Below are 26,847 nucleotides of genomic sequence, written 5' to 3' on the forward strand. Positions count from 1 at the left end.
TCAAAAACTAAAACAAGCGAAGAACTCTTTGGCAGTTCCAAAGATGTTAAAATATGTTTGCTTTGCAAGAAATTCCTTACTTTAAAGAGAGAATAAACATTTTTATTAACATTTCTCTTGACAACATGAGATAAATGTTAAACAAATATTTAAGAATGTCAATTTGAATGTATATCAAATTATCTGCTTCCCCTGAGTTGCTCATAATAATATATTCATTAAACCAATCACTCTTTATTGCTTAACTGTTTATTATCATTTGTTTCCTTTCCTTTAAACTCTGTTGATGTTTTAAAATATAGGTTCATTTTTAATCACAGATTACAATTGTAGAATTTTAGATCCAGAAAAATATCTCATTAAGTCTCCTCATTTAAAGAGAAGGCAAGTAAGTCTTCAAAATAGTATGAGTGGATAAAGGCCCACAGTGAGTAGGTGGCAAAAAGAGAGCTAGTGTCCAAAATTTATGGCTTTGAATGTATAGATTTGCTTGGTTTTTATTTTTCTTTTTGTTATTTGTTTTAATCCCATGATAGGCATCTTTCAGTCTCTTAGCCTATATTTTCTTTTCATGATAGGTTTAAATTATTTTTCAGTTTTGTTTGGTACTGTTGATGATAAATTTTGATGTAGCAAATGATAGAAATTACTGGTAACATTGTATAGTTCATGTGAAATTTATTATTTTATTCCCCAAATATTTTGAACAACCATGTGCTCCAGTGACTCGAAATACAACTGTGAATTGTCAGTTTTTCTACCACTGAAAATTCCTAAGTTTCTCTGCAAGGTGAAATAAATTCAATGGTTCAGATAAACTTTTTTTTTTTTTTTTTTAGTTTATATTATCTTGGGGTAGGACTCTTGTGGTAATAACGTGAATGGTAATATCGTCTCTCTCTCTCTCACACACACACACACACACGCAAGTACACACATCCCAGATTATATGATTCAGTAAGAACTCAGTCTTTTCACGTTCTTAACACTCAACTGGAATTGTGCAGGATAGAAAAGGAAGACACTGTATGGGATGGCCAATGTTTTGATGGTAAAAATTATCTTTTCCCAAGGTGGGCTGCAATCTTGATAGAATGCCAAGTTTTAACCACTTCAAATCATCAGCAAAATTGAAAATACCTGTACATTTTGATTTCTACAAAATTTGGAAGCCTCCAACATTTTCCATTTTGTTTCTCCAAAACAGAAAGGAAATACTGCTCTTCACATTGCATCTTTGGCTGGACAAGCAGAAGTTGTCAAAGTTCTCGTTAAGGAAGGAGCCAATATTAATGCACAGTCTCAGGTATTACATTCAGATTTATTCTTATATAAATGAATTTAACTTAGAACAGCCTTGTGAAATTGTTTTAATGGGTTTAGTCAGCTGTTGGGTAGATAGATTCACTATAAATGCTCTGTGATTTATTTCAGGCAAGTTATTTCATTAACTCATGCCATGACATTTCTTATTTTCGTGATGTGTCATCATCTCCCTCTTTTTTTCTAGCTTCTTTTTTTATTTTTAATTTATTTTATTGAAGTATAGTTAGTTGACAATGTTGTGTTAATTTCCACTATACAGCAAAGTGATTCAGTTATACATATATATACATTCTTTTTCATATTCTTTTCCATATGGTTTATCACAGGAAAACCATATAGAAAACCATTGAATATAGTTCCCTGTGCTACACAGTAGGACCATGTTGTTTATCCATATAGAGATATAATGATTTGTATCTGCTCATCCCAAACTCCCATTCCCTCCCCCACCACACCACCCCCTTAACAGCCACCAAGTCTGTTCTCTATGCCTGTGAGTCTGTTTCTGTTTCATTGATAAGTTCATTTGTGTCATATTTTAGATCCCACATATAAGGGATATCATATGGTATCATTTGATATCATTTGTCCTCCTCTTTCTGACTTACTTCACTTAGCACATCATCTCCTCTTAATATAACTGAAAATTTGACAAGTTCACAATCTATCATTGTCTTTAAGTGCAAAAAAAAAAAAAAGAAAATATAGTGTTTTTTCTAGAATGACAGTGATGTCTGTGAAAGATGAATTATTCATGCAAGTTATGTTGCTCTATAAAAGTATTTTCTCTTCTTAAATTTAAAAAATTCTCAAAAGATTTGTATTCCAGTGGGAAATCTGCTATAAAGTGGGAATCACACTACTTTGGGTACTTCACATGTAAAATATGGTTTTTACAAAGCTCCTAAGGGAAAGGAAAATTCGAGACCCACAGCTTTATGATGCATGTAATAACAATTGTATAGAATAGGGAATGATATTCTTAAAATGAAATTAAGTACAATTTTAAAAGAATAATCAAAATACATCATACTATAAATTTGATCCCTATTTTTTCTCTGGTTGAAAGGGGAAGAAAATATTGCTTTGCCCAAAGCTTTACTCTTAGTATCTGTTATATATTTATGCAGAAATTGAGGTGCATATCTTTATAATCAAATCCATTTCTTCTATTTTTTAAAGTTTTTCGCCTTTCTAATAACATAGGCCACACCATGCAGGCTATTGGCAAAACAAACCAGTTCCTCTCTATCCATTCTTTGGGCCTTTGAAGGCCTTTGTATAGGAATATGTGTTACCTATATTGTTCATTCATTCATCGTGCAGACATGACTCTACTTGTATAAATGGCACAAGTTCTGGACCCATAAAATACCAATGGGGAAAAGTTAGAAACAGCCCTATTTTCTTTGACCTTAATTATAGGGAAGAATCTGTTTAAATTATGACAGACAAGACATTATCCATTTTTATCTCTATAATATCATGCTGCTTTGAATAACCACATTTTCCCCTTTCAACCCACATTTTTAGTTAAGTGTGCATCAATATTTTAACATTTATTGAGAATATGCCATATTCTAAAATCTTGGTTAAATGAAATTCTTTAAAAAACTGGTATCATTTGTAAAGAACTCTGGTGTATTCTATAATGTATAATGGCATCTTGGGCTTAGAGACATAGGATACTACAAAATTGACTGTTCCAAAGTAAGGGATAAAAATTTTTCTTTACAGCTGGAGAACATCTTTTTGCTTTAGAACAGAGGTTCTCAAACTTTAGCCTGTGTCACCTACAGGGCTTGTTAAAATACATGTTTCTGGGCCTCACCTTAGAGTTTCTGATTCAGTTCTGGCTAGGGACCTGAGAATTTTCATTTCTCACAAGTTATCAGGTAGTGCTGGTGCTGCTGGTCCAGGGACTATGCTTTGAGAACCTTTGATTTAGAGAATGTAAGAGAAAACTGAGTGTAAGAATATCGCAGTAAGAATGTTTAAATATAGATTCAACTACATGCATGAATCAGTAGTTTGTGTTCTTAAAAAAGCATGGCAGTAAAAGCCTTCCATTGCCCGTAGGAGGTTACTTTTGACAGGGAGTTCACATATGTGTTGGTGCTGTTAATATCTATAAAAAGAGCTTGGTTACTTTCCTCAAAATGACTAGTTGAACATAGTGATTTCATAAAAGTTGACAGGTATCTAATGCTGCAAGGTAAAAACTTGTTAAAAATTGTATCAGTTGTTATACTGTTTTATTAGACATTAGATGCTTTGGAGACTTCTCAAGGAAAACAAGCTAAAACCATTTAATCAGTGATTTGCTTTCAGTGTCAATGAGGCTGTTCTTCATAGTCACAATCATGCCAGATAATAACAGATCTTAAAGGAAAATTTATATTATTGATGAGATTAAAATAATCTTTATTTGTACTGTACTCAGTTAGCTCTATTTAGATTATATTGTAGGAGATCCTGACAGATAGTTTCACACTGATTTTTATATTGTGAGAAAGTTTTAATTTATACTGTAAGAACAATTAGTAATTAAAATTTAGGGTGTTTTTCTAAATGCATAAGTCATATGATAAGACCTGTAACATCATTTGCTATTAAATTTAGGTAGCCATCATTAACAATTAACACAAATTGTTATTACTTAGAATAGTTTATAATTTAATAATTGAAATTAAAATGCAGGAATTTATATAAAAGAGGTTGATTATTTTGCCCTGTGTGTGGTCAAATTCCAAAGGCATGGTTTTAAGGATTGTTGAGGGGGAATGTGAACCCCTCTCTATGTATGATTCTTGGTGGTGGTGTCTTGTTTACGATACAAATTTCTTGTGTGACAACAATGAATGTCAGGTGAATGGAGGAGCCATTGGCATAGGAGCCATGTTCATGATAGTTGAACAGTCACTCCCTTTTGAGAACCAGAAAAAGGGCATAGGAATCCCAGATGCACAACATAAATTCTGAAGGTTGTACTCAAATTATACCTTCTCCTACATCTTTTTAAGAACATAATACAAAGTGGGTGCAGAATAATCTGTTATTATAGGAACGTGAGTGACTGCATAGTAGTTTACATTTGACAAACTTTCGAGTTACTTGGAAATGGAGCACTAAGGTTATTGTTGAATTAAGAAGTTAGGAAACTCTCTGAAAAGCTCCAAGGAACAATCACTCAGTAAACATTTACAGGCTCCTAGGTTATGGAGATGTACGCCTCTATGGAATTTTTCTGCATTCTCTACGTAAGCTATGAGATCCATAGGAGACTGACCTTCAACATGGCACAGAGCCAATTTTGGTAGGCAGTGTGCTTAATTCATAAAGAATTCCAGTATACTAGCAGGAGCAATTTAAGTGTTTTAAATAGAATCATGTGACTGATACAATGACAGTCAAGAAATGTTTAAGTTTCTGTGCTCAGTGTGGTAGCAGTGTAGTCTCTACTGAGTCAGCTCTTGGTGTGATTTTTAAGCCTTGCCTTGACCATGTAGCTCTCTGGCTTGGTTCTTTAGTCTCCTGGATTTAATGGTGTGAAGATCTCATCATGATCTCAGTGAAAGCTGTTTTGGTGGAATAATGGGGCTGGAAGTCAAATTAGAGTGATTTGAGGAATGCTATTTGCTTTGAAGGTGTTTGCTTGCTTTCTGAAAAACACAGGCACGTTCATAAAATTTAAGTGTGTTAACATCCTTTAAACAGTCCTATATAAGTAACGCTGGAATGCTTTCCAGCTATCTGTGCAGACATTTGTTTGTCACTTTTGTAACCTGTAAACCTATTAGACTTGGAGATATGACTTTAAAAAATTGTTCCTATTATATATTATCAAAGAAATTATACTTTGAGAAGGTTTTAATAATATTCTCAGAGTGATGAGTTTCTCTAAATTCTTGTAGCCTTTTTTGCCTGTTGATATTTGCCCATCTCAGGTTTATTTTTTAAATGGATAGTTACAGTTTCTGCAAGGTGGTAAACTTCTTGGGAGCAGATAATTTTTCTCACACTTTATAGTTTTAGGATTTGGCACAGTGCCTTGCTTACTTACAACTGGAGGCTAAACATATGCATGTATCCTCTTCACGTATAAGAATTAGCTTTGGTGTGTATTCCAGTCATTCCTAACAGTAGATGTTAATATTAATAATAGTACAAATAATAATACCGGCTGCCAGGCACTGTCTGTGGTGCATTGTGTGCATTATGTCTTTTGATCTTCATTGACTCTGTCAGTATTGATGACAGACTGAGACAAAGATGGTTCATTTACCTGCTCATAATTTTCTTCTCCAGGCAAAACTGCTTCTCATAGTTCCTGTAACAGTTCTACCTTCACTACAGACCCCAGAGAATAATTTTTAAAATTCCTCTTTCTTTTGGCCCAAACCCTATTTAGGTCCAAGTAAGCTGATTCTTCTGAAGTAGAATCCATGCAAAAGGTTTAAGGTGAAAAATTTTTACTTGGTACTTTTTGTGAACTATAAACGCTGTATCTCTGCAAAATGTACAAAGCATGAACCAAGTGCTGTTTCTTCCAAGGAAATCTAGCCTGAGAAATCGCCCCTCTTTAATCTTCTCTACCAAAATTTACTTCTTGTTCCTCGTATATGAGTGTATTGGTTTTAAATCTTTATTATAGTGTGCATATATAAAATTATTAAAATCAGAACGACCGCTGAAATACAACAAAGTGACTTAAAAATAGGTATTTGGTTTTTGATTTTACAAAGAAAACTGGCGTATGTTATTTATATTTTACCACAGCTTATAAAGCAAACTGGGTCCTAGAATAGGTGATATCTCCATACAGCTAAGTGAAATTGTGGAACGTGGGGAGCATAGAACTTGCGGTCAGCTGTAGCTCTCTATCTTTTACCTTATTCAGTGGAGCCTATGATGTTTGAGTTCTCTGACAGTTATAGAGAGAGAGGAAAATGTGATTTCATGAGAAGAAAGGGTAGGCTAGAAGCTCTCATGAGACTGATTTAGAAGTATACATCCAGGGAGCTGAGTGTTGCTTGGAATACATTCCAGATGCCAAAGAAATACAGCCCAATTGTAATATCTTGCACTTAGACTCTTAATTTTAAAAAGTGTTTTTATGTGTTCATTAATCTCATTTTATCTTCATAATGATGTGAATCAGCAGTGATTATTCTCATTTTGGATATGGGGAAAATTGAGGCACAAATAAGAGAACCAAGGTCTTATAAAAAATTAGCAATGGAGACACAAACCCAAATGGCATGGACCCCTCCCTTCCAAAAATACTCAGCATACTTCACTGTTTCCCAGGAGACCTTCTGTCTCCTCTAGGGAGGTCCAAGACCCTACTTACATCCTGCTTACATCCCACAAGAGCCAGCTCTATGGCTTAAATGCCATCCATTCTCTCCTGGTCTGTCCACTCAGATGCTGGGGATACTAAAAGCATTTCACAGAAGCTAGACAACTAGCAAGTAAGGGGATTCATTAGCACTGTGAACACTCAGCCATCCATTTTCTTGGAGTGTTCTCTTACCAAAAAATTTTTAACACAGGGAAGACTATACTTTCTGAAATGTGGTTTGTGATTGTTTTGATTCATTTTTATTCTCTCTGTCTACATTGTTCTACTTTTTCTTGGAATTTCTTATGTTTTCAATCCTTTTGTGAGGATTTCAGGAACACTATATTTTTCTTTTTATTTTATATTGATGGTAATTAGTCCAAATAAGATATTCTGATTTGGTATTCTTGATACCATATTTTACTGAATTTACTTCTATTTTTTTGAATCCTTTTGCCTATTTTATGCTCACTACTCTGTGTTCATTTACTCCTGGAAATTTTATTCCAGAAGAAGACTTTCCTATTTGTAACACAAACATGATTAGGCTGTTATTTTATTAGCTTTCAGATGTTCAGATTATGACCAGTAATGTCAGTTGCAAGTTACATGACCATTGATTACACCCCCAGAATTTTAGGGGTGCATACAATGTATGCAATGATAAATGTCTTTTCAGGTGTAGCTTCCAATAGTTTTTTCTTCATTGGCACTCACCCATTGTCAAACGTAATTTGAATTGGGTTGTGAAGAGGAAGAAAGCCTACACAGTTGGCCAGCATGCCCACTACACTGAATCGCTTCCATATGGCCATAGAGCCATCCTTGCCTCTCAAAATAAAAACTCATAATGGAACATTCCGTTCTGTCAACGCACACACACACACACACACACACACACACACACACAGTATAAAATGGGATCCATGATCACAGATTCCAAAAAAGGTTTTCTTTTCAGCTTTTCTTCCAAACATATACATATGGTTCTTTTTTAATAAGGTTCTTCATTTTTCAATTGGGAAAGTTACTATTGTAATACAAATTCTCTAAAGTTAAGATGATGGCATCTACTTGCATTTGACCAGAGGTACGAGAGAAGTCAGGATATTTTTGTTGTCTTTTTGACTCTGAAAGTCAGTTTATTGGGTGATTACAAGTTTGCAAGAGCATCTGCATTCCTCAGCATTCCAAATTAAATAAAGGAAATATGCTTTCTCCAGTTCTCCATCCTCCAATATGCTTAGAGAAATGATGAGAATTGATATCTTTAAAAATTGAATGAATTAAGGCATAAGCATCATCAAATCTATTTCTTTGGTAGATGTCCCATTTATTTATCCCTTCACAAGCCTATCCAAGTCCAATATTACTGCGTTTTAAAGGAAATAAATTTGTAGTAAGGTAAGACTTGTAGGGAGAAGAGTAAAATGTCAAAGATAGCTCCAAATTTCTGTTAATAAATATGGAGTTTGAATTTCATACAGAAGTCTATTCTTTCTCTCTCCTTCTGAGTTAATATGGAGGATAAGCTACTCCAGCAGAAAACAGTGAGAATAACACTGTAGCAGTCTACCTCTTACTTCAGATCTCACAGCTTAACGTGTTCATTCCACAGCAACCAAGATGTAGGTGAAACCTTCAGGAAGACCTCAAAACAATCATCCTTTAAGGCAAAGACCACAAAACAAAGCAAAATTGGAAAAATATGACACTAAATAAAACTTCCCAATAGAAAATTGTTGAAAGTAATCATTCATTCCCTCCCTTCTTCCCTCACTCACTTAGTAGGTATTTGGGAATTTAATGTGTGCTCTCTAATAGGTGGAGGTGGTGGAGTCTGAGGAGGTGATGACTAAACTGCTCTCTTTTTTTAAAACTCATAGATAATTAAAAAAATTTTTTCCCCAAATTTATTGAGGTATAATTGACAAGTAAAATTGTGAGATAGTTGAAGTGCACAACGTGATGATTTGATACACATATACTTTGTGAAAGGATTCCCCCCACATTGAGTTAATTAACAATCCATCACCTCACGTCTTTCCTTCCTTCTTCCTTCCTTCCTTCCTTTCTTTTTTCTTTCTTTCTTTCTTTCTTTCCTTTCTTCCTTTCTTTTGTACTCTTTCTTTCTTTCTTTCTTTCAACATTTAAGTTCTACTCTCAGCAAATTTCAGTTATACAAGTGTTATCAGCTATAGCCACCATGTTATACATTAGATCCTCAAACTTTATTCATCTTACAACTGAAAGTCCATACACTTTACCAACCTCTATTTGTCTCAACCCCCAGCCCCTGGCAACTGCTTTTCTATGCACTGTTTCTATGAGTCTGGCTTTTTTTTTTTTTAGATTCCACATATGAGTGATACCACGTGCTGCTTGTGTTTCTCTGTCTGACATTTCATTTAGCATAATGACCTCCAATGACCTATTCTCTTAAAGAAAGGATGATATGAAAACTAGGGGTAAGAGGAGATAAAGTGTGCTATGGGAAAATGATATAATATGTGCAAGAGCCTAAAAGAAATCTGGGAGTTGAAACATGAGTGGGAAATGTGGTTTATGTGAAGGCTGAGAGAGAAAGTCAGATCCTATGGGACCTTGTGAGCCATATTAAGGATTTCATTTTAAGATGTTTATCCTAAGTCCAGTATGAGGTGGAGGTGGGAGATAGAGCAAGACAAGATTTGGATTTTGAAAAGCTCACCTGCTGCAGTTCAGAGAACAGCTTGGAGGGAGGCCAAGACAGAAGCAAAGCAAAGTATTTGGAGACTGCTACAGAGGTTGACTCTAGACAGTCGGTGATATTAGTTAGAGTGGAGTGCTTGCTGCTGCTTTGGGTGATGGTGAAAGGGAACCGCTTTGAGAGAGATGTAGGACCTCTTTCAGAGCACTTGGTGATGATGGCAGAAGGGAGGTGAGGAAGAGGATGGTACAAGGATGACTTTTGGATTTCTCCTCTGTCAGTATGGATGGTGATGCAGTCCATTGATATAGAGAACACGGGATAAGGACAAGGTTTTGTTTTTGTTTGGGGTGGGAAGGAGGGTAGAGAGCATGATTTTATTTTAAGTGCTTGTTAGACATCCAAGAGGAGGTTTTAATGGTAAGTCTCAGCTGCAAGTCTAGAGCTCAGGGGAGAATTCTGGAATGAAATGAAGACATTTATGCGTCATCTGACAGAAGTGGTTATCAAAGCAGTGGACTTGAATGAGACTGCCAAAGCAGTGAAGCCAAGGAGAAGTGGAAGAGGGTCTAGGTTTTAAGGAAATTTTTCAGATTGGAGAAAGTGAGGTGATAAAGAAAATTTGGGATATATGGCCAAAAATTTGAAAATTTTATAGTAATTGTCCAGAGGACTCTTGATTCTTAATGTACAGTGAGTGAAAAATAGCAGGTCTGGAAGAACTAGAATGAGAACCAATCAAGACCAGCGTAATAAGCAGTTGATTTAAACTTGGAAAGGCTTCAGTTTAGCAGTGGTTAAGAACAACATCTCTGGGGTCAGACAATCTTGAATCCCGAATCCTGCCCCCATCACCCACCTCCTACCCTTGTGATTTGGGTTAAGTTACTTATCATATCTGTGTCTGGATTTACTCATCTGTAAAACAGGAGTAATTATAGTACATAAAATGTAGGGCTGTTTTGAGGATTGAAGTATACAGCACAAACCATGACACATAGCAAGCGCTCTATGTTAGATACTGTTGTCATTTTTATTCTTTTTGTGGACCTAAGATTAGAGTCAGACATTTTCTTGTTGTTAAAATAAGGGAACTTTGTCCCAGCTTTTGACAAGAGAATCCTGAGTTTGACTGATTAGACCATCTTAAATCTCTTGCCCAAACTTGAACCACTCATTGTATCTAAGAGAATAGAATGTGTTGATTGGCTTAAGTCATCTGATGCTCTTCCTGGAGCTGGAAGCTGAGAAGTTCAGCTTTGCTGAAATTACATGAACTATGTGAGTAAAGACAGATACTCTAAGGAAAAACCAGGATGCTTTCAAAAAAAGAGGAGGGATCCTGGGTAGACATCAACCAATACCTATTATATATCTTGGACACTCCATTTAAAAAATTCATTACAAATTATATTTGTTGTATACTACATCTGTTTATTTGTGGGGTTTTTTTTTTTGGACTCTGAATAAAAAAAAACAATTCATTTGCTTTCTTCAGGTTTTTTTTTTTTTTTTTTTTTTTTTTTTTTTGCGGTACGTGGGCCTCTCACTGTTGTGGCCTCTCTCATTGCGGAGCACAGGCTCCAGACGCGCAGGCTCAGCGGCCATGGCTCACGGGCCTAGCCGCTCCGCGGCATGTGGGATCTTCCCGGACTGGGGCACAAACCCATGTCCCCTGCATTGGCAGGCGGACTCGCAACCACTGCGCCACCAGGGAAGCCCGCTTTCTTCAGTTTTAAAATTTCACTTACTTTCTTTTAAAATTCATTTGCTTTCTCTATATTTATTTAAAAATTCATTTGCTTCTCATTTTTTGTTGACAAATCCAAGGAGATTAACTATATAGCTATCAGTAATGGCTTAACAATGTAATGAGGTATTTATTCATTTTTGTAAAGTAGAACACGGAGATAAATGTTTTCAGTATTTTGGAGTTATGTGAGAATGAATAGAACATCACCAGCCATCTCATCTCCTTTATAGAATGAACTGGTGGTAAGTCACCTGTTAAATTTAAATTTTAAACGAATAAAGGAGAGAAGCATACATCTAAGTTATTCATCATTGTCAGGAATTGAGGGTAAACTGTTAATCAGGAGCTGTTTATTGGGTGCTTACTGTGTACTCAGCAGAGTTCTCATTGCTGTGGAGGATTCTAAACAAGTGTCAGGCAGGAAGCTGCTTTTAAAAGTACATAGGCTACCTGCAAAGTCAGGACAAGTACACCAGGAACAAAGGCAAACAACAGAAGATGGTAGATGATTTCAACCTTCCTCTCTAGATTATATTCTAGAGAAGAAGGTTGAAATTGGCCAAATTCTATTAATGAAAAATTCTCAGAGGAACTGAGACCATCACTGAAAGTTCTGCAGAGGGGAAATTGAAACAGAAGACTTTCCACATGGGAAGATTAGTTACAACAGTGGTGGGAGGTACAATTGAGCTTGGTGAGTGTAGAAATATTGGTGAGACAAGCTGGTCTGGAACAACATCAGAATGTGTATTGAAGGTTTGTTCTTACTATGACAATGGAGCTAGGGTATAAAAGGTCTTCATCTTTAGCCATGGTTTGTGAAAAACTGATATTTAATTATGATCAGTAAGATGACAATCAATTCAGGAAAGTGTTGAAAATAGTTTTAGGAGGATTAGTTCAGGTTGATGTATAGGGTGCACTGGAGTGAGTAACTTGAAATATGTAAAATAGTTCACATGTTTTCTTGGTAATTTATCCATGAGGAGGTGAAAGCGGTGATTATGGGAATACAGTATTTTCAGTGGTGGTTCTGATTGCTGGCAATACCCAGACATGATAAAATACTGTCTGTCAAATTTGCTGCTAAAACACATGACAGAATAGTGTAGTAGAAAGAACATGAGCTCTAGAATTAGTTATACGTGGATTCAAATCCCAGCTCCACATTGTAGGTGATGTGAAGCTTTAAGAATGCTTCCTAATCCCTGTGAGTGTTAATTTCCTTAAGTCATATAGAGATATATTACTTATTTCACTGGGCTGTTAGGATTAAATAACAAATATAAAGTGTGTAGCTTTCTCTCCTCACTACCACCACCCCAAATTTCTTAATCACTGGAAATAAAGACTGGAAGAATTCTTGTACCTAAAAGGGCACTTGGACATTCTTCATTAAGCAAGTCATGGCATTTCCCATACTGTCATTTCTAGTGAAGAGCTTAAGAAAAGGCTAATTGTCCAATTACTGGAGAAAAGTGTGTTTGTTCTCTGAGGTAATCTGATCCTGGTTGAAGGGGACAGCTGAGGGGAGTGGAAAGAGCACTGTGTTTGGAGTCCTTCAGTGTTGAGACCCTGATCACACCACTTGTGGGTGTGCCCTTGGATGAATGACTATGAGCTGTAGTCTTAAATGGCCCTAATAGCATAGGGGTGGGGATGAAACACGATGACATAGTAAACACTCCATAAAGTTTAACCTTCCTAGAAAGATTTAGTACATTAATCATTTTAATGTCATCTAATAGTTTAGCTATAATCCTTTAAAGAGGACCTTCGGAGAGAAGAGGTTAAAATAACTTATCCTAACCCTGGTAAAGAATTGTCATGTTCTGATTATCTGAGAAAATTTGTATGACATTTTAATTAATAAAATGCCTTCTTAACTACCAAGCAAGCATATAATTGTATCTTTTGTTCTTTTGCCCTGAGCACACCCGCAAAGTACATAAAGTAGTCTTTATTTTTGTGACTACAATTAGTACCCATTGGTTTTTTTACATCCTTTGCAGCTGTGCATTTACAGTATATTTAGGGATATAATTTGAATTATCCTGACCTTAAAGCTGTGTGATAACTTTGGGATGCTTCCCAAACTTCTCTCTCATAATGCTAATTCAAAAGAAGAAGATGATACATAGTATTTGGAATAGAAACTAGAGTAGTAATTCCCAACCAGTGCTAACCGGTGTGTGACAAAAAGCCTACTACCATTTCATAGCTAAGTCTGCTGAAGAATTCTGCTTTGTGAAAAAAATCTAAATCTTAACAGTGACCTTCCTGCAAAAGACAAGAAGGTTTCATCAAAAGGGGAATTCTACTTTTGCTAAGTTTAAACCCAGAGCTATCTATAACCATTCCCATTTTCTACTGTTGGGATTGATTGTGTAATCTGTTGATGAGTTTTCCAGTAGATGTGGAGAGTATATGTAATGTTCTTATTAACTGGCAAATGGCACAGGGAATTAAGGGTATTATAAATATTTAAAGCTGCAGTTTTCAGACTCTCAGATATAGATTGCTCCATCTAAGCAAATATACACAACTACCTACTTTACTCATTCCTTCTTATTAATGGAAAGGCTATATCATTTTTAATTGCAAAAAACTAAAAGAAAAGTAACACATGACTACCATGTCAGGCTAGTCTGTCTTTGTGTTTTCAAACAGTGATAGCTCCTAAAACTCACCATTCTACTAGAAGGATCCCTGATATACCTCCTTGGAACACAGCAGAGTTTACAAACGATTGTCCTGGTAATTTGGGAATAAGGAAGACATTGCTGAAAGTTATAACTCATTCAACATCAAACAGAGCAGCAGTGTTTAATATTTTGTTTTCAGAGTTTTTAGGTTAGATAGCATTTGAAGAGAGTTATATGACTAGAAAATTTGAAAAAAAAAAACTGTCTAGGATCTGAATGTCTTTCATAAGCAGAAAGGAAGTAGAATAGAGTAAGAGTGGTAAGAGATGTGGTTGGCAAGGTAGGCTGTGGCCAGATCATGTATGGCCTTGTTAGACATTGTGTTAGTTATTGCTGCATAACAAATTACCCCAAACTTTAGTGGCTTAAAACAGCAATAAACATATATTATCATCATAGCTTCTGTGGATCAGGAATTCAGTAGTAGCTTAGCTGTAAAATTATGGTGCAGAGTCTCTTATGAGTCTTTAGTGAAGATGTTGACCAGAGCTAAAGCCATCTGAAGGCTTTCCTGGGGCTGGAGAATTCACTCCCAAGGTAATTTTTTTCACATGGTTGGCAAGTCGTTACTAGCTGTTGGTGGGAAGTCTCAGTTCCATCTCATGTGAGTCTCTCCACTGGCTGCTTGAATGTTAATATGGCATGGCAGCTCATTTCCTCCAGAGCAGGTCACCCAAGAGAAACCTAGTAATAGGACAGTGACTTTGAACCCTAGCCTCAGGAGTCACACATCATCAATTCCACCATAATCAATGCATTAGAAGTGAATTACTAAGTTGGCCCACACTCTGGGGAAATGGAGTTAGGTTCCACTTTTGAAGGGAGGAGTGTCAAAGAATTCACAGCCATATATTTTTGTGTGTGAATTTTTAATTTTTTTTTTTGATTTTTTAAGATGCCATTTTGCTAACAACACAATTATTTTCCAGAATTCTCTTCATAATTTATACTTAGGTTTTGAGCTTTTAGACATATGCATTGTTCTTTTTTTAATTTTTATTTTATATTGGAGTATAGTTGATTTACAATGTTGTGTTAGTTTCAGGTGTACAGCAAAGTGACTCAGTTATACATGCACATATACATATGTCTATTCTTTTTGGGGATTAACATATACACACTACTATATATAAAATAGATAACCAACAAGGACCTACTTTATAGCACAGGGAACTCTACTCAGTATTCTATAATAACCTTTATGGGAAAAGAATCTGTAGACATAGTTTAAAACCACCACAGATGTAGAAAGAAACTTGGATCCTATTCCACTTTATTTATTCATCCATTTAACTAATATTTATTGAACACCTACTATGTGCTAAGATTGTTATGGGCACTGAATAAGGCCTCTCAGAGAGGGTGACACTTGTGTCATTCCTGAAAGATGAAAAGAAAAGGGCAAAAGTTTCCAAGCATCTTTGCCTCTGCTGTGTCCATTTACTTCCTACTAACCTCCTGTTCCCTCCTTAACCTCTGTTAACTGCCCAGTCCACTTGGAAGTTTACTCAATCTCTGGGTTAAAATTTCCTCAATGGTAAAAGGATAAGTCTCCTTTTAGCTATAACATTTTCATCTAGAAAAATAGGGCAATTTCTTTTAATCATTGAAATATACTTAATAATTTTACCAGCATAGAACTGAAAGTAAGAACAAGTAAAATGACAGTGAGCAGTTACAGAGAAATTAATTTATATACCATTTGAAGTTTCTATAATCAGTTTCTACTCTTTAAGCTTACACTCAATCTATGAAATTACCTAAAGTATATCTTTAGCTGGGTGGTAATATGTTAGACATGAATTAGAGATCTTTGAAATTAAAAAAAAATTTTTTAGACCTGTAAGAATTCCTTTCAAGATGCATTCTTGCATTAGATTTTACTCTTGTTTGGTAAATTCTCTTGAAGTTCTTTTTTTAATTCATTAGACTCAGTATTGTGCTTAGAGAACAGAATTCCCCAAGTGATATATGCCTACAGCAAATACACTCTGACTTTTCAGACAAACACCACATTTCTTGAGAGGGAGAATGAAAGAAGAATAGAAAAAAATGGCAAAGAACATTTTCTTTTCTTTAGATCTTCTGTCTTGATTTCATTAAGGCCTCCTGATTTCCTCTTAGGTCTGTGTGCTTGGGCCTGAGATGCCTTTCTTCATGGTATCAATTGCTAACTCTTTAGTGCTCTGACAGCATTTTATTCATGCTTCTCTTTTGGCAACTATAGTATGTCTTGTGCTATGGTTCCATATACATGTAGTCAGTGAATCTGTTATATTTTCTGCTCTTGAGGGCAGGAACAGTATTATGTCCATATTTGTTACTTGGCACCTAGTCCAGTGTCAAGGTGAAAAACTTTAGAACAAATTTGGTGTTATAAAAAGAGACCTTTTTTTGAAGTCCCCATTACAAGAAAAAATATTTATGGTGATAGATGATAGCTAGACTTACTGTGGAGATCACTTCTCAATATATACAAACAATAAATCATTATGTTATACACCTGAAACTAATATAACATGTTAATTGCATCTAATTTTTTAAAAACAGACCTTTTGAATTGAATAGTAACATTGACTTTTTTTTTGAATTTTATTTAATTTAATTTTTTATACAGCAGGTTCTTATTAGTTATCTATTTTATACATATTAGTGTATACATGTCAATCCCAATCTCCCAGTTCATCCCACCACCACCCCCCACCACTTCCCCCCTTGGTGTCCATACGTTTGAACATTGACCTTTATGTTAAGATAAAAGTGATTTTGTATGATCATTTCAAGTCATCCCACTGATGAATCTTAATTTGTGTAATAGAAGAATAAGGTTATATGTTCTGGCAAAATTATGTCTGAAAAGTTAAGATTCTGTAAAAATAGGTAATATTGATACTTCTTAGAGTTTTGATCCTTATCCAAAACATTGATTCTAAACCATTTATTACTTTTCATACTGACATTATTTGTCTCTATATAATTTATTTGAAATAACATACAGATATCAATAGGTTTATTCCATTAAAATGTTCCCCGAAACTGCAATAAATCTAACATTTGATAGGAGGATTATCAGCTCATGTTCATTCAGTTTTCCCAGATAATCCAATTATCAAAAAAAAAAGAAAGATTTTTCTCCAGTGGCTAAAACCTGATTACTGGTTCATATACCACTAATGAAAATAGGAACAACATTTTTGGTAATTAAGTGTTTGAATTCTCTAAAATAGGATACAATTTCTAGATTTGAAGAAAAGTATTTTAACTTTTTAATAAATCTGAGAAATGTTATCAATAACTAATAACTCATGAAGACTGAAACCACTTCTGATCTTTAAGTGGAATATAAATACATGAACACTAAATGACATTTCAAAATCTCAAAACCATTTTAATGTTTCTAATCCTCACTTCTCATCTGAATTATTACAAAAACTTTCTTTCTATTCCTCCAGACTATTCTCTGGCCACTTTCTAATTCATCCTCCCCTCTCTGGCAAATTAATCTCTGTAAAATGCAAATATGGCCATGTCAAACGCCTGCTTAAAACCCTTCAGTGACACCCAAGAGTTCAGAATAAAATTCAGGTGCCTCAGCGTGATGGATGGGGGCTGATCCCTGCCTGTCTCAGCCTCCTCACCCCGCTAGTCACAGTGAATTTTCCAAAGATCCCTATGTGGTCAGGGTTTTCTTTTCTCATGGGGTTTCCTCTATTTGAAATACCTTTCCTGCCTCTGTGCCTAAATTCAGTGTCTTCATATCTTAGCTCAAACCCAATCACTCCCAGTGTCTTCCAAGTATCACTCCCAGTGTTTCCTTCAGATGTAATTTTTTATCCAGTTGAGTTCTGTGTCCTTTTATGTTCTCATTATACCCAACACTTAACTTTTTTTTTTTTTTTTTTTTTTTTTTTTTTTTTGCGGTACACGGGCCTCTCCCATTGCGGAGCACAGGCTCCGGACGCGCAGGCTCAGCGGCCATGGCTCACGGGCCCAGCCGCTCCGCTGCATGTGGGATCTTCCCGGACCGGGGCACGAACCCACGTCCCCTGCATTGGTAGGCGGACTCCCAACAACTGCGCCACCAGGGAAGCCCCATAACTATTTTTGTTTTAAAGAAACTAACTATATATGTGTTCACTGAACTGTAATACAGTAGTTTGGTTACTTGCCCATCTCAGCCCCTGGACAGTGAGCTCCTAATAAACAGGGAGCTTTCATCTCTGAATCACCAAAGCTGAGCACAATGCCTAGCAGTGAAGAGTCACCAAACGCAGTTTTAGTGAGTAAATATAAATGAATGGCAAATAGTTAATAATTTGCCATGGAGAGGGATAATGTTCAAAATATTTAATAACCAGTTGGTAGAGGCACGTATTGGTCACCGTGGAATTACCTTAGCAACAAATCATGCTGTTCTTGTACACATCCTTCAAGTATCAACCTGGGCTCCGAATCTCTTTGACTTTTTTTATATCAAAAAGGAGAAAATGCATATACTTTCATACCTACCTGCAGCCAGACTATTTTAGAAAAACGTGGAGACATAATATATTGCAAAGCACTTGGGTACATGGGCACAGGAGCCAATAATCCTGTGTGGTTGACCTATTTATGTGGGAAGGTAAAAGCTTTCCTATAAAATTTACAATGGTGTTAAAGTGCTGCCATGCCCTTTCCCAATTACCCAGAAGTGTGCTTCACATTCTCTGGTGGACTAGTTCTTCTTAAATAGCATCAGTAAGTTAAGGAAGGATAATTTCCCACATCTTTAGGACCTGTAGTAAATCTTTACTGCCTTCTTACTTCATACATTTAGTAACAGTGAATAGCTCCCCCTTCTTCTAGCCAAGGTGCTGTCTTAGCTCATGTTACCTTCATCATTTAAATACACTATCGCAAATATTGCAAAAGCTGATTAATCCCTTACTTCCATTCTTGAATCCTGCCATCCCAAACCAAGGCATCTATGGTCACCAGAGTGAACTTTCCAAAATGCATATGTGATCCCTGCCCAAAACCGCTCAGTTGTTCTGCCTCACCTAAAACAATGTCCTTGGGGCAGTTTTTAAAATTGAGCTTTTTAAAAAAATGCATGTACTTTGGCTTCATGTTTGGAGACTACAAGTCAGGAGAGGCATGGTGGTCCCTAAGCATTCTTACAAGTTTCCACAGGAGATTCTATAACACAGCCAGGCCGCGAACTGCACAACCACATGATCAAATCCCAACTCCTTTATGGGGAAGAAGGCTGTCCATGTACTGGCTCCTGTCTGTCACTTCCAGTTCACTTATTAGCTGGGAGACTTTGGCCAAGTTACCTAAGTGTTTGAGTCTCAGCTGCCTTATTTCAAATGGGGATAATAATACCAATGTTACAGCACTATTCTAAGGATTAGAGATGATGTTGGGCCATTTAATTTATCATCCAAACTGAGATACTCTTAATAATTACTCCAAGATATCTATGCATAAACTTAGACCATCCTGGGGAAACCAGAGCATGTGGTCATGGTAATTTGAAGCAGTAGAGTCAAAGCATTTCCCACAGTGAATGGCATAGAGCAGAAGTTCAATAAATCATTTTTATTTTTATCGTTCTTTATACGTGCATCCCACTCTGCTGGAAGCCCTTGCATGCTGAGGTTGTGGCAACCGAGAGCCTGATCATTTGTCTGTCACTGCCCTTTCCCCACCAGATACTATATGTTGTCAGCCCTGATATTTCTCTATTTTTTATATTTTCCCTTTCCTTTCTCTATTACTCTAGCCCACCATTAACGCTTGCAGGGCCCAGGACAAGACTGCAAAAGAGGTCCACTTACAATGTATTTTTAAAACTAAAAGCTATATATCAAGCTAATAAACTATCAAATAAGTTTCTCCTATCCTCCTACCTTGATAAATATATCTTTCTAGCAATATGATAGGTCTAAATTTAGACTTCTTAGAAACCTTGGAGTTCGTTCCATGCAGGACTGGGGCTGATTTTGCACTCTGGCCCCTCTCCTCTCCTCATCCCCTGCTCCATCCACACCACAAGAGCATCATGGGTAAAGGTGTACACAACCCAGCCTGCACATTCAAGCTCTGTTCATCTCCTAACTTCCACCCTCCCTCACAAACAATTCTAAGAGTGTGTATTAGACTCCTGTTGCTGCTGTAACAAATTATCACAAATTCAGTGGCTTAAGATAACACAAGTTTATTCTTGTATAATTTTAGAAGTCTGAAGTCTAAAAGCAGTCCTACAGGGCTAAAACCAAGGTGTTGGCACTTCTGGTTCCTACTTGAGGCTGTAAGTGAGAAGCAGTGTGGTATCTTCTCTCTGACCTCCTGCCTCCCTCTTATAAAGACCTTTTGTGATTGTATCAAGCCTACCTGGATAATTCAGGATAATCTCCCCATCTCAAGATCTTTAACCTAATCACATCTACAAAGTTCCTTTCACCATTAAGTTAACACTTACAGGTTCTGGCAATTAGGATGTGGGCATATTTGGGGGCATTATTCAGCCTACTGTAGGGTATGCCTACCCATGGACCCTTGGGAGGATGAACCCAAGGAAGAAATCTGAGCCAGCACTGGAACCACACTTGGGGCTGTGTGGGCAGGAACTCTGGGTGGTTTCATGTCTGGTGTGTGATCTGGAAGCAGGGGAGCTGCAGGGTCAGGATGGGCATGCCCCCTTGGCCCTCTGGATGCCTTGCCCTGCTCAGCTAGAAGAGGTCTCTCTAAAGTTTAGGACCCAGGACAAAAGCCTAGGGATGGCACATCTCTCCTTTCCCCTATTCATCTGGTAACCACAGTCTATTTCCCTTTCTTCTGATCTACATACACAATTCTGTCAGAGGGAAACATGTAAGCAAATTGTTTTATTCTGTTCAAAGTTCTTTTTGCATCCTTGCCTTTTACTTGTCGTGAAAGAGCCCTATTCCACACCCACTCATTGTTTTTAACCATCCTCACTGGCTTTCCCTTCCTTTGAATCTCTAATTCCATCCTTCCGCCACCTCTTCAGTTCTTAAAATACACAAGATTTCACCTATTTTCTGTGTTTTAAAAAATATGCTCTCCAGCTAACAAGTTATTCCTGAATCCTACAAAATTGTCAGTTCATTCCATTTGTAAAGTTTCTTAGTTTTAAATTTTCCACCATCATTTGAAACCTACAGATTTTCTTTTGTAATCAAATTTAAAGTTACTTTTCTTGTTCTACTTGTATACTCTGTATTTGTATTTTGCTCTATCTTGACCATTTTGAATAATGTTTCCACACTTATACAAGGTATACAGAAGAATTTTTCAAAAAAGAAAAAAATTTTCTCTCCTTGTAAATTTTTGGAAATACCTGAAGTTTCATCTATGTTTTTACTCATTCTCATTAATGTGTGGAATTTTTTAAGTAATCAACTGTCTTTAAGACTCTGACATAATTTTAAGAGAATGCTGTGTTTTGAGAGTTGATGAATTATTTCACAAGTTTTCTTTTTTAAACAAAGTTTTGTGGGTTTTTACCTTAATGAAGTATTATACATTGCAAACGATCTAATGAAAAGAAAATTTGCCAGTTTATACTTAGTTTCAAACTCATGTTACAAAATTTCAGTGCTTTAAAAAAAAAAAAACTATGACTACATAATGTTATCATATTACCGTAGTATGTACTCCATGAGGGCAGATGTCTGTCTTGTTTGTTATTGTTTCCCAGTGATGGCCCAGCTACCAGTGCTTGGATTTTTATTAAATAATTGAATAAATGAATATGAGAATTAACGAATGATAGAATTTCAGAATGGCTTTTAAAAAGTAACGTAATGATGTTCAGTATAAATCATGCTACCTCAGCAGAACATTGAAATACAGATTTTAAAAATTTTCAATCAGCTTTGCAATCTCTCAGCTTATTCTGATATGAGTAATAATTTATACTTTTAAGGGTGTTGAAATGTATATATTCAAGATAATCATCATTTGTTTAAATAGGTTATGAATTGATAAATATAGGTGATACATAAATATTACTTTATATAGATATTATATATAATGAATGATATACATTATAGAATTATATAGATATTAAGATACTAAATATCTTTAGTTTTTAACACAGTGTTGGATGCTAAGAAATGTGAATCTCTGGTGCTGAAATGAAGGCAGGAAATGAGAGGGATATTTCTTCCCTTTCTCCTCATTCTTTCAAAAATTGTGGGTGGGAATTGGTTAACTTTGATTTGTCTAGTTTTCTGATGGTAAATGAATGTATGTCTTCTTCAATGTGAAGGTATGCTATATGTTTCACCATTTCAAAGTTTTGCTTCACAGTATTATTTCTTTGTCTTGTATTCTTCCCTGGTTTAAACTTTACGAATTGTGAAGATACCTTTTTTCACTGTTTATCCTCAGAATGGCTTCACTCCTTTATACATGGCTGCCCAAGAGAACCACATTGATGTTGTAAAATATTTGCTGGAAAATGGAGCTAATCAGAGCACTGCTACTGAGGTAAGACACTTGAATTCTTTGATCTTAATGTCCATGTTCTTTGTATCCAGATGCAAAGGGTCTCCATTACCTTTATCCTATGAGTGTTCATATTACTATTGTAATCTACAACAGTGGCCATGAACGAATGACCCAGTGCACACAGTTCAATGAGTTTATGCCTTGATTTGGGATTCATGTCAATTTATTCTTACGTGAAATCATGCTTCCATCAATTTGCCATTCTTTAGCTTTTGGGAGCTTTATACTATTCTAAAATCAATTTATAGTAAATTTTATCCATCTCTTTTCATCTATGTTTTATCTTTGTTAGGATCTAATACAATTCCTTAAAGGAAAGTTTTTTAATGATTAGCAATAATTCAGAGTTATTTATGTTCACACAATTTCATGAGGAATATGTCATCAGAAAGCTGTTCATATCTAATGAAGTACAAATTATGACATGTGGTTGTATGACTGTGATTATGGCAACAACTGAATAGAATGTTCAAAATCAATCCAGTCTCAAAACGTTCAGGCCATCTAGACATAAAAAGGGGTTGGAATGGGCCAACTTAGAACATCACTTTCCTTTTCCTGTGTGTGTTCTCCAATAAGCCGAACCTTCTTTGTATTTTCCTTCTCATTTTTGCCTAAACAGATGAAGGAGGGAGTTCAGTGATTGTTTGGAACAGTGATTTTTAAGTGATGCTTAGGATGCTTTAGAGCTTGGTGAAAGTGCCTCAGGGGCCACCAGAAGGTTGGGAGTAGGTGACACAGGAGAGGAGGGGAAGAGAGCTCCATTGGGACATGCCTCTCCTCACCCAAAAGCAACCAGGCTTTAGTTTTCCTATTTCATGTTCTGTGGCTCCACTGACAAAATTTTAAAACTCCTTCCCTGGAGTGAAAGATGACTGGTAGATAGATGGCTGTCACCCAGAAACTATCTTGATAACTTTTAATGTCTAATATGGCCTCCTTTCTGGGCAATTAAGTCTTTAAGTGAAACAAACATGAAATCCCTTCTACCCTGCACTGTGGGGAGAGGTCATTTATAATCTATTAAATTCATGTCCAGGCCCTTTGAGAGAAAACTTTTTATGGAGCCTGGCAATAACTTTCTGACAGCTTACTCTCCTTAGTTAAAAACAATCCCAAGACATCACTATTAATGGGACCACATTTCCTGTTTATGACTGGAAAACACAACTGCCTAGTATGAAACGATTTCACCTTCTCTACTCAGCACACACAGATTTTACACTCTTATTTTTACACATGATGTCATGTAGTCATTTTACACATGACTACAGCGTGATTTTTATGATTATGATTTTATGACTTTCTGAGACATTAATTCTGTCAATGAGTAGCACGTGAATATCCTCAGGCAAACCTTGGATAACAGTACGAGACTGTATCTCTGCATTAGGACCTCTGAGAAATGTACCAAACTATGGAAATATGCATTTGTTTTACTTTATTTCCTTGAAAGCAGAATCATTTACCTAGAGAAACCTTTACACTACAGAGTTCTACTCACCAAATAGACTGTTCTAGTGTATGATTTAGGGAAATGCAGCCTGACAGCATTGTCAGCTTTCTCAAGACTCCTCCAGTCTGGACCTCTGTAGCATCTCACTCTGCTTCCAGAAATACCCTTTTATGTATGTTGCATCAGTGGAGTCCGTGTTACACTGTGATTCTCAGAGAATTAAAACTGTCTCTTATTTCCACAAAGAAATATGACTGTTGCAAGTAAATCACATGAAGTTTTGAATCCTAGTTTAGACACATATATGCCTCTAAACAAACATATATTTGTTTTGTTTTTTAATCATTTAAATAAGTAAAATTAATTTTCCCTGACTGGATATGTATAAACTTAGTTGATTAATTCCATACCACTGGCCCGAATGGTTATCAGGAAATACACTAATGGAAAAATCTTTGCATGTTCCCTTTTATATATCATTCTGTGAATGAATAACATCTTCATAGGGCTATATGGTTGATTACTATTTGATCTTTTAGGCTATATTGCTAAATACCTTCTACGGTTGTGTGTATATGTATGAATATACCTAAAGAAGACACTTACCCTGAACCCATTAGTAACCCTAATTTGCAAAACTTAGTTACTAATCAAGACATTGTGACCACTTTAAAAATCAGATAATTATGAGATCATTCAGTATGGCAATGAAACTCATGTTTGAAAAGAAATATTTCAAGTGTTGAAATTTCCCATAATCATAGCAATTAGTATTGGTAAATAAATGATGAAAAATTAAGCTACAGCTTTTTAATATAGGTTTCCTTTTCATAGAGTTAGTGAAGGTACTTCAAAAAATCATTTCAAATCTTTACCCTTCTCCCATGAACTGTAGATTAGAATGAAATCCATGTGGTGGAGGTCCAAAGTTAAATTCTCTGAAAGAACTTCTCTGTCTGTCCAGTACCATTTTTATAATTCTCTGCTTTCTTCCTTCTTCCTGAATGTTACCAAAATTGAAGGCTAAAAACTTTTTAATTAGGTTCGGTGCTGTCAGCAAATGCCTTGTCTCTAAGAAAAAATAAAGTTCACATTCTTTTAATATAAACTATCCCAGTGTTGCAGGGGGGGGAATCAAATTAAATGTGTGCATGATAATGAGCCTGTTCTTTCCTCCTTCACAGAGGGCTTAATTTGTGCCAAACAAAGTTCTAAATTTAGGCTACTCTCTTTCATCTTACAACACTACATGCATTACTCTTCCATTCCATTAAGTAATGTATTTATTTAAAATTCAATTCTAATTAAAAAATTTTAACCCTTACTGTGGTAGTGCATATATGATATGGTGCATTTGAGGGAAATGATTTTCCCTCCAAAGTCTACAGTTACCTTTTAAAAAAATACTGTTGAAAACAAATGGAGTAGTTAGATGCTGATAAATTGCCATTGTCTCTGGAATATATTCAATAGATGTACCATATCCAATTGCCCTCATCTCTTCTGTGAATGGAAACATTTAACTCTGAGACTCATTTTCAAGCTTTTGTGAATTAAAGGAGGTTTTCACATTAACAGAGCCTAGAATATATACGTATATTTTTTTCTACTTATTCATCACCTTTCCGTTGCTGAATACTTGTTTCTAGAGAGAAAACATAGCTTCTAATTTTTCTAATGTGGTTATCCACATTTTTTTAAATTGTTTGTTAAGTTTCTAATTGAAAGACTGATTTTCTTTACATTACTTAGCACAATTTTATATCTAAATGAGTTAAATAATATACAATTCAACTAAGTGCAAACTTAATGAATTAGCCTTATTTGCCAAAGAATTTTAGATCATATTATGTCCTAAACTTCCCAAATTGATTGGTAACAGACCATTCCATTACAGTTGTTGTGAGATATTTAGCAACTTGCATAGTTAATCATGTAATTTATTTCCCTGTCTTGGCTACCATATCTTTGATTCTCAGTCAGACTTGTTCTCCATTATTTCTACCCTTCCCACATTTTCCTTTCCATAAGCAGGCATTACTTAGGGTTGGTTCTAATTTTTATTTTCAAAACACATTTGAATACATCCTGTGTGCATTACACTTTGTTAGGAAATGCAGATGTTTTAAAAAGTAAATAGAATGGGTATTTTAAAAAATCTGATGAAGCCAGTGATAGTACAACAAATGATGATAATTTGCTATAATCTTCACAGTAATAATTAATCCTTCCATTTTTCTTGTCAATCTTAATCATTAATTTGAAAATTAGATGCACTATTTCTTGGAGTTGAATCCCAGGCTTCCAAAAGTTGATGGAAGATTTTTTTCTTCTGTTTTACCAGGATGGCTTTACACCCCTAGCGGTGGCACTCCAGCAGGGACACAATCAGGCAGTGGCCATCCTCTTGGAGAATGACACCAAAGGGAAAGTGAGGCTGCCAGCTCTGCATATTGCAGCTAGGAAAGATGATACCAAATCTGCTGCACTCCTGCTTCAGAACGATCACAACGCTGACGTACAATCCAAGGTAAAAGCTGCATGCATTTGTGGAAAGGCACTCTTCGGCCACCAGATTCCTCCTGGGAGATGATAAAGAAGTAGGCCATGGTGATAATGCAAAATTACTTCTGGTCATCAAAAGAGATACTTTACTTTCAGAGGTATTTCAGAAAAAAAGGGGACTGTCTCTTGAGTACAGTAAGAAAACAGAAAAAAACCTCAAGATAATTTTCTTTAAAAGGTGAGGTTCAGCTTTTTAGAAATTTGCTTATTCATTCTATTTCTATTTGTGGTAAAAAATAATAGAAACAGAATTAGAAAGATATAATTGTATAATGTTATAGTTGTCTTTTTTCAGTAGAATGCATTTTGGCATGCTGGAACGGTATATTCAGTTGCAGAGAACAGAATGTTTCCTTAATTTTGCACTGTGTAATATCTTCCCTCTTTTTCCCACACAACACCGCTTCAGATGATGGTGAATAGGACAACCGAGGTACAGTATTGCGGTTATATCAAAATATACTTTGTTTTTATTTTATTTTTTGT

General features: G+C 35.7%; 1 protein-coding gene across 24 annotated transcripts in view; it reads left to right on the forward strand.

Moving 5' to 3' along the window:
- Positions 1-26,847, forward strand: part of ANK2 (ankyrin 2) — a 710,689-nt gene that overhangs the window by 534,291 nt on the left and 149,551 nt on the right. For 14 of the 24 annotated variants that reach the window (XM_060105174.1, XM_060105137.1, XM_060105190.1 and 11 more), the window contains 4 exons: positions 1,208-1,306; positions 22,221-22,319; positions 26,141-26,326; positions 26,771-26,794. In XM_060105174.1, the coding sequence (XP_059961157.1) occupies positions 1,208-1,306; positions 22,221-22,319; positions 26,141-26,326; positions 26,771-26,794 (408 nt within the window). The remainder of the gene's footprint in view (positions 1-1,207; positions 1,307-22,220; positions 22,320-26,140; positions 26,327-26,770; positions 26,795-26,847) is intronic. The other 10 variants (XM_060105150.1, XM_060105207.1, XM_060105172.1 and 7 more) reach the window with 1 other exon arrangement.

The sequence above is a fragment of the Mesoplodon densirostris genome, chromosome 1 (assembly GCF_025265405.1).
Source record: "Mesoplodon densirostris isolate mMesDen1 chromosome 1, mMesDen1 primary haplotype, whole genome shotgun sequence".
Taxonomy (NCBI): domain Eukaryota; kingdom Metazoa; phylum Chordata; class Mammalia; order Artiodactyla; family Ziphiidae; genus Mesoplodon; species Mesoplodon densirostris.